The 9,290-nt window shown below is 45.1% G+C and overlaps 1 protein-coding gene across 1 annotated transcript; it reads left to right on the top strand.

The window, feature by feature from the left end:
* Positions 1 to 8,061: 8,061 nt before the first annotated feature.
* LOC110732077 (protein FAR1-RELATED SEQUENCE 5-like) lies at positions 8,062 to 8,928 on the top strand. The gene is made up of 3 exons (XM_021911990.1): positions 8,062 to 8,496; positions 8,820 to 8,886; positions 8,921 to 8,928. The coding sequence occupies exons 1-3, from the start codon at positions 8,071 to 8,073 to the stop codon at positions 8,926 to 8,928; spliced, it is 501 nt and encodes a 166-aa protein (XP_021767682.1). The 5' UTR covers positions 8,062 to 8,070.
* The last annotated feature ends 362 nt before the right edge of the window (positions 8,929 to 9,290 follow it).

The raw sequence follows: 9,290 nt of genomic DNA, 5'->3' as shown, positions 1-9,290 counted from the left end.
GCCTGCGTGCCGTTTGCTTTGTATTTACCCGGCCAGGGGGCCGGGGTTTTGAATATTTTGCTGGTCTTTAATGACCGGCTTATTTTTAATCAAATTTTTGTTTTGATTCAAATTTGTCTAAGTATTCCATATCTAATATCCCATTGTTCACTAGACCGGCTGTTGTACATGGCCGAACGTTGCCGACAGGTACAAAGAGTAAGTACGCCGCCTATGCCCCTGGACGACTGGTTGTCTGTTTCCAGGATAGACGATCAGTCGGCCATTTATTCAATCGGTATTCGAACTATTTATTCAATCGGTCTGACCAAGTAAATAGTATTACCTAGTCGCCAAGGAATTAAGTAGGATAACAAGCGGCGGGTACCGGTTGTTTCCCTTTATTGCCAATGTTGGCTTTTAACTCGTAATTTGTTAACCTAGCAAGAGTAGTGGTTGAGAGTCCCTGTTTATTAAAAACAGGCGGACGACTCATACCTTTTAGGCTCCATACTAAGTTTGAGTGACTATTAAGTTAACATAGGAGTTACTTAGTCTTAGTCACACTCTAGATTGAATAGTAGAGGTACCAGGCGGCAAAGGCCGGCTGATCCTTTTGATTTGCCAATGTTTGTTGGCTATTAACTCAATAGGTTACCTAGTAGGAATAGGGGTTTGAGTGCCCTTGTTTGTTTAAAACAGGCGGACGACTCAAACCTTTTAGGTTCCATACCAAATTTGAAGGAGTGACTATGAGTTAACGTTGGAGTTACTCAGTCGCCGTCACTTTTGTTTGAGAAGTAGAGGTACCAGGCGGCGTAGGCCGGCTAGACCCCTTGATTCGCCAATTTTGTTGGCTATTAACTCAATAGGTACCCCCTGCATTTATCCCAAGTAATACAGGCGGTCATCTGACTCAGATGTCAACTGCTACCACTGGTTTGGTTAGTGATAAGAGTTATCCTTGTCTCAAAAACGGCTACGTGGTTGCCCTTGGGGACAGTCGTATAGGTGCCGTGTAATTAGTTTATAGAACAATGTTCCACCCAAAAGGGAGCTGCTCTCTGCGACGAATTTCATCCGGAGGGATGCCGTCGGACGCCTGCTATGATGTTGGGACAGGTCGTATTAGTTTTGTAGATTTGATCAGGTGGCTTGGCGCCTGGTCTGATCATTCGGCCGATGGCCTTGGTAAGTTCTTGGTGAACGTAGGTGCTAAGTAAAAGAACGGTAGCCGCCTGTTAGGCACAGGGTCGGCCAGGCCCTAATCTTTTTAGCTAAGTATTGTGAGTAAAATACTCAATGGAGAGTAGCCGACTGTAAAGGAACAGACGGCATGCCCCTCTGAAGATAGAGTGAAAAACTCAATGGAGAGTAGCCGACTGTAAAGGTACAGACGGCATGCCCCTCTGAAGATAGAGTGAAAAAACTCAATGGAGAGTAGCCGACTGTAAAGGTACAGACGGCATGCCCCTCGTAATACAAAATTGAATAGTAAGTGCAAACTTTATTAAGTAGCTCTTTACTTTACATCATTCAGAAGAAATATTTTTTAAGGTTATCTACATTCCAAGTTCGAGGCAACGGTTGTCCGTCTGGTGTTTCCAGACGGTAGGTACCGTCCCTGACTTCCTCATAGATTCGGTAGGGTCCTTCCCAGTTGGGAGTTAGTTTGCCAGACTCATTAGCCCTACCAACTGCTTCCATTTTTCTAAGTACAAAGTCCCCTACTTTGAGTGGACGCCTGTGTACTTTTTTGTTGTATGATCTAGTCATTCTCAGGCGATAGATCTCATGGCGCAAAACAGCATTGCCCCTCTTTTCAGGAAGTGAGTCTAATGACAGGCGCATGGCTTCCCAGTTTGCCTCTTCGTCATATAGCATTACTCGAAGAGTCGGCTCGTAGTGTTCTATTGGAAGAACAGCTTCCGCACCATAAGTTAGGAGGAATGGAGTTTCTCCAGTCGCCCCTTTTTCAGTCGTCCTAATGGCCCAGAGAACATGTGGTAGTTCATCCGCCCATAGGCCGCCTGCTCGTTCAATCTTTTTCTTGAGACCGTCTGAGATGATTTTATTAAAGGCTTCTACCTGGCCGTTTGCTTGTGGACGGCCGACAGATGCAAAGTAGTTTGCTATTCCTTGGTCTCCCAACCAGCTTTTGAGAACAGGCGTCTCAAATTGGGGACCATTATCAAAAACCATAGACATGGGAACCCCGAACCGAGTGATGACATTTTTCCAAATGAATGAAATTACATCTTTCGTCTTGATTCCCTTTACCGCCTCCGCCTCTACCCATTTAGTGAAGTAGTCAACGGCAACAAGTATGTACCTTCTGCCGCCTGTAGCAGGCGTATATGGACCCAGAATGTCCATGCCCCACTTAGCAAACGGTAGTGGGCTGTGAATGGTAGTGAGGTCAGTAGCCGGACGGTGAATTAGTTTGCCAAACCTTTGGCACTTGTCACATTTTTTCACCATCTCCATTGCATCTGCTTCCAAAGTAGGCCAAAAGTAGCCCTGCCGCCTTGCCCTTTGAGCAAGCGTCCTACCACCTATATGAGAAGCACAGTAACTAGAGTGAAGATCATCTAGTATCTCTCGTCCCTTTTCAGGAGTAACACACTTTAAGAAGGGTTGAAGGTACCCCCTCTTGTGAAGTTCTCCCTGTATCATTTCAAAACAGGAGGCTCGTTTTTTCAGTGCTGCCGCCTGTTGAGGATCATCCGGCAGTGTACCGTTTGTCAGATATGCCTTGATTGAATCCATCCAGGTTGAGCTTCTGTCTAGGATTCCAATAGGGTTTTCCTCGATGCTTCTCTTCTCCATTACTTCCCAAAAAACAGTTCGAGGAGTATCGGAGGAGGCGGATGATGCTAATTTTGATAGTGCATCCGCCTGGTTGTTTTCTGATCTCGGCACTTGGATCAGATGGAAATCCTCAAGGGAGCCGACTGCTTGTCGGACCGCCTGTAAATACTTGATCATGGCCGGATGGGTTGCTTCGTATTCGCCATTGTACTGACTCACTATCAATTGTGAATCAGAACAGGCGTCTATTTTTCTTGCCCCTGCCGCCTTGCACATGCGGATCCCGGCTAGTAAAGCTTCATATTCTGCCTCATTGTTTGAAGCCTGAAAACTGAAGCGTAGAGCATACTCGAACCTGTCGCCCTCTGGAGATTGACATACGACGCCTGCTCCACAACCATTTGAAGTAGAGCTTCCGTCCACATATACCTTCCATACTTGGTCTGGAACTTGAGAGTCAGGAGGACGAGTCATCTCTACAATAAAGTCAGCAAAGGCTTGCCCCTTCACTGCTTTTCTAGGCTCGAAAGTAACTTCGAGGCTCTGTATTTCTATGGCCCATTTGATCATTCGTCCTGACGACTCCATGATGGTAAGGGGCCGCTTGATTGGTTGGTCGGTATACACGACGACTGCATGTGCCAAAAAGTAGGGCTTCAATTTTTTAACAGCCATGAAGAGTGCAAGACCAAATTTCTCCACTAGGGGATACCTCAACTCGGCATTTTTCAGTACGTGACTGACAAAGTAGACCGGGAGCTGACATCCGTCCCTTTCAGCAAGGAGCACAGCGCTTAACGCATGATCAGAGACGGCCAGGTACATGTAGAGATCCTCCTTGGGCAAAGGGCTGACCAGCCTCGGCAAGGAATGCAAGTGAACTTTTAATTTCTGGAAGGCGGCCTCAGCATCCGGCCCCCATTCAAACCTTGCCTTTTTCTTAATTGCCTGGAAAAAGTATAGGCATTTGTCGCCTGATCGGCTTAGGAATCTCCCCAAGGCCGCCAGACAACCTGTTAACTTCTGAACCTCTCGGATGGTACGAGGCGACTGCATGTCAATGACCGCCTGCACCTTCTCAGGGTTCGCTTCTATTCCTCTCTGATTGATAAGGAATCCGAGAAATTTCCCAGACTCAACTCCAAAGACACATTTCTTGGGATTGAGCATGACATGGTGCCGCCTGAGTGTGGCGAAAGTTTCTCGGAGGTCCATCAGATGATCTTTCTGAAGTTTAGTCTTAACAATCATATCATCAATATATGCCTTGACGTTTCTCCCAATCTGATCAAAGAACACAGTGTTTATCATTCGTTGGAAGGTAGCCGGGGCATTCTTAAGACCAAACGGCATGACCGTGTAACAGTATAACCCCTGATCAGTGACGAAGGCCGTCTTCTCCTGATCTTTCTTCCATAAGGGTATTTGATGGAAACCAGAATAGGCGTCCATGAAACTCATCAAGGCATGGCCGGCTGTTGAGTCGACCAGATTATCAATTTTAGGCAGAGGGTAACTGTCTTTGGGGCACGCCTTGTTTAAGTCTGTGTAGTCTACACACATTCGCCAGGTGCCATTCGGCTTTTTAACAAGCACCACATTTGCAACCCAGTCTGGGAAGTAACATTGCCGAATGAACCCTGCATCAAGTAATTTTTTAACTTCGGCGGCTGCCGCCTGACTTCTTTCTTCGCCATGGTTCCGCTTCTTTTGCCGTACCGGCTTCTTTTTCGGATCCACAGCGAGTTTATGTACTGCCAGATCAGGACTAATTCCTGGCATTTCATGGACTTCAAATGCAAAGATGTCCTTGTATTCTTTCAATAGGTTGTGAAAGTCGTCACCAAGGTTTCTCAGAGCAGTCGTCCCAACTTTGACTGTTCGGTCAGGACGTGAGTCGTCTAAGATCAGGTCCGCATGCTCACCAGCCGGCTGAGGGCGGAACTCATCCGGCCGCTTCTCTGCCAATGATTGCTATTTTCTTGCTTTTCTTGCGGACTCTGTCTGGGACGCCTTTCTCTTTTTGTCGCCTGTTTCTTGAACAGGCGCACTCTCCTTGACATTGTCAAGGTCTGTTTTTTCTCCACTTGACCCAGTGGCCATAACAGTGGGCTTGACATCCGAGAGATAGCACTCTCGGGCCATCCTCTGATCTCCCCTTAGGGAGCCGACTGTTCCATTATCCCTCTCAAACTTAAGCAGCATAAGAGACGGGATTATAACAGCCTTGGAATTATTCAGGGTTGGTCGACCCAGAATCATGTTGTAGGCCGAGAGTTCCTCTACTACTAGGAACCGGACTACCATGTGTCGTCCTTCCCCTTTTTCGCCAAGGCGAATGGGCAAATCTACTCGACCTAGTGGGTGGACGACTCCTCCTCCAAACCCTATTAAAGGGTGGGAGGCCGGATGTATGCAGTCCGTCTGATATTTCAGTTTTGACAGACATTTGCTGCTGATGAGATCTGAGGAGCTCCCGGTATCTATGAGGATTCGGCCAACTCTCTGGTTGGCCACTTTACATTCAATAACAAGAGGGTCGTCATGCGGCCCCCTTATTCCTCCTAGATCCTCTTCAGTGATGACAATCTCAGGAAATGTATATTTGGACGGCCGTTCTTGGTGAACGGAATTTACATCTAACCGCCTTATGTTATCTTTGTTGCCCTAATAGTGGGGCCGCCTCCTGAGAAGCCGCCTGCAATGGTGTAGACGACTGCATCATCTGTATCGGAGCTGTCGGCCTGTTGATTCTTTTTGGCTGACTGCTTTTTTGAGGAAGTATTCCCCGTAGATTTCTTGACATAAGTGTCAAGATCACCTTGCTCAGCCAAGCGGTCTAGGTACCGCATGAGACTGATGCAGTCATTGGTGTGATGACCAACGTCATCATGATAAGCACAGATTTTATCTTGGTTCCGGTTGTTTGCAGAACCCTTCATGGGGACCGGCTTCTCAATTGAGAACCGTCCCTTTATTTCTTTTAGGATAAACTGGTTATCCTTGTTAAACACATACTTTGGGGAGTATGGTTTGAATTCTTTTTTCTTTTTCTGGGCCGGCTGTTTAGAGGAATCAGCCGCCCAGACCTCTTTTCTTTTCTCATCTTTGTTAGACGACTGTTTCTGTCGTCCTTCTCTTTTGTCGAACCTTTTCCCATCCGACTGTTTTATTGTACACAGATCAGTCGCCTGTATATAGGCTTCTGCTTCAATCAAGGCCTCTTGAAGAGTCGCCACCCTTTTTCGAACTAAATCAAATTTGAAGGTAGACCCGTCTTTGAGACCTTTAAAAAAGTCAGTATAAGCTACCTCATCCGGTAACCCTTGAATCTGTATTCTCATCAGGTTGAACCGCCTGATGTAAGAACGAAGCCCCTCCTTCTCGCCCTGCTGAATTGTTCCCAAATCAAGGGTCGTTTTCTTCGCAGGGATGTTCATGGCGAAGTTGGAGGCAAATAAGTAAGCAAGCGTCCTGAAGCTGTTTACACAACCAGTCGGCAGGTTGCCGAACCATTGCTGTGCGATTCCCTTGAGAGTCGCTGGGAAACACTTGCACCAAGTGGGATCATCCAACCCTTGAAGATACATCAGGTTGGTGAATGCCATCAGATGGTCTTCTGGGTTAGTAGTGCCGTCATAGGCGCCTACTAGTACATTTTTTACTTTGGCCGGCTGAGCGGCTTCAGTAATTTCCTTGGAGAAGGCCGTCGGCTGTTCACCAAGTCTAAGCAACCGTAGCTGCCATTCCATAGGTTGGACGTTTTTTGCTGCAGGTCCACCAAATGGAGGTGGCTGCATAAAATACTATTGTTGCGGCACAAATGGTAAGTTTGGTACCGCCTGGGCACTATGAAAGCCGGACTGACGGGAGGTGCCGCCTGACTGACTCTCATGGTACGACTGAGTATGCCTCATCGAGGCATTTCGCAAACTGTCTTGAAAGTCTGAAGTAGAGGCCGACTCGGACAATCGGTCACTCTTCTTCTGCTCTAGCAGTAGCCGAGCATCTGTGAATGTTTGCTTTGACCCGTCCGCCTGAATATGACGAACCGGTTTCCTATTTCCCGTAGGATAACGGAATTTTGTGAAATCAAGAGCAGGTGGCTCCCGCTTCTTGGATTTAGGATGAGGAGTCGCCTCTCGCCCTTGAACTGGCTTCCTCTTCAGTGAAGTGGAAGGTTTCTTGGCCGACTGCTCTTTGACTGAAGCAGGCGGCTTTTTGTTGATCAACTCTTGGATCTCTCCCTTGAAGTCCCTCATGAAGGTCATGAGTTCGTTCCTTGTGATGGGAGCAGACCCATCAGTCGGCTGTTGCCGAGCAGGCGGTGCGCCTGCTGGCTCGCTTCCTGTTTGAAGATGCTCCCGTTCCCTCCTTTCGGTATGACGGGTACGTCGGGCCCTTAGGGTCCCGTCTGGAGCTGTATGAGTTTCAACTTCAAATTCACTTTCGGTGTCATGGTCCGACTGAACTTGAGGGTCGTTTAGGGGACGCCTCTCTTCAGGAGTCGGTACAGACTTGGATGCCATCTCTGAAGTACTCTCCCCACAGACGGCGCCAAATGTTTCGGGGTTTTCTGATGTCCTGCGGGAGAGTTACAATTCCGAGACTGGAACCGGACGCCTGTACCTGCAAAATAACGGAGACTCCTGAGAGCTCCGCCTCCAACGATCAAGTTAGTACCTGATTAAGGAATAATTAATACGGAAATTAAAGCAATAAGATCTCTCTAGGTGAGAGTGTTTAATGTTGGTAATCTGCTTTGTTAGCGAGATTAGCCGGTTATTAGTGTTCCGTAATGTTTCTGTTCTTCTATGTTCTTCAGGTGAGATTAACTGCTTGATCAGTTGCTCTCTCAATTGCTTGATTGCCTGATGTTTTCTTGATTTTCTAATTAATGAGGATTAATTAAGTATTTATAGTCTTGAGAAGCGTGCCACTCTCTAGGTTTAGGGTAAACCTAGGGCTGACCGGGCCTCTAGACAGGATTGGGCCTTGTTGGCCGGTTTTCCCATTTGGCATGGGTGGACACGTGGCGTGTCTCGATTGGTCCGTAGAGGACGTATCTGTGATTGACACGTGGCAGGCTCCTATTGGCCTGCGTGAAGGACACGTGGCGGAACCTGGTTGGTCCACTTGTCAGACGGTGATTGGTGGATAAAAATCCCCTAATCAACTCCTACAATAGTAGTTTCTCCTAAAGTAGCACCTTTGATCACTCCTGGAGGATCAAAAGAATGGCATCCAATATGCCCCAATGAGTTAAAACCAGCTATAGGGATGAAGTTTAATAATCTTGAAGAGGGCCTTGAATTTTATAAAGGCTATGCATTTGCTTCTGGTTTCAATACAAGGAAGTCTACAACTAAAAGACAAAGAAGAAGCAAAGAATTAAAATATCAGTATATCTTGTGCAATAAGGAAGGATACAAAGAGAAAAGAAAGACTACTGTAGAAAAAGATTTAAATAACAAGGAAGGGGAAAACAATGAAGAAAAAGCTTCAATCAAAAGGAAGAGACTCGTTACTCGTGTTGGGTGCAAGGCACATATTGTCCTAAAGCATTGTGATGATAACATATTCATAGTGACAAAATTTCATGAGGGACATACTCATGCACTTTATACACCTAGCTGCAATCTATTCCAAAAAGAAGGAAGGAAAATGAACATTTTACACAAAAAAATAATTGTGAATAATTCTAAGGTAACACTTTCAAATTCTCTTATGTTTCATGAATTCTATGTATGTTCTAATAAAAGTTTTTTGCTCATTTGACAAATGAGCAAAAAATTTTTTGCTCATTTGCCAAATGAGCATTGAATTGTTTCATGAATTCTCTTATGTTCCAAATTCTCTTATGTTTCATGAATTCTCTGTATGTTCTAATAAAAGATGTTTGCTCATTTGACAAATGGGCAAATAATTTTTTTTCTCATTTGACAAATGATCATTGAATTGTTTGCTCATTTTAAAAATGAGCATTGATTTATTTGCTCATGTGACAAACTGTTTTGCTCTTTAAATAGGTGAATATTGGTCCCGTTACAACTTTTCTAATGATGAAGGAAATTGTTGGAGGATATGAAAACATTGGTACATCTAAGGAAGATTTCAAAAAATTTCATAGATATTTAAAAGCATACATTCAAGGAAGTGATGCTCAAATGTTCGTGGATAACTTTACCAACAAAAAGCTAATGTGGAGCGCTTTTTTCTTTGATTTGAGATGGATGAAGATTATTGCTTTTGTAGAGCATTGTGGGCAGACCCCCTTTGTAAAAAGAGTTATGCTCTATTTGGTGATATGGTATCCTTTGATACCACATACCAAACCAATAGGTAATTCATTTATGTGTTATTACTAGCTATGGCTGAAGTTAATGACTTTGTTTTAAATAAAATTAGTTTAATTGCTCATTACTTATATGTGAAAATTGAATATCCCCATAAGTCTAATATTCTTTGATAAGAGTACGTATATGGGCATTGAATTGCAT

Source organism: Chenopodium quinoa, unplaced genomic scaffold (assembly GCF_001683475.1).
Source record: "Chenopodium quinoa cultivar QQ74 unplaced genomic scaffold, ASM168347v1, whole genome shotgun sequence".
Taxonomy (NCBI): domain Eukaryota; kingdom Viridiplantae; phylum Streptophyta; class Magnoliopsida; order Caryophyllales; family Amaranthaceae; genus Chenopodium; species Chenopodium quinoa.
This window is presented reverse-complemented; position numbering and strand designations above follow the sequence as displayed.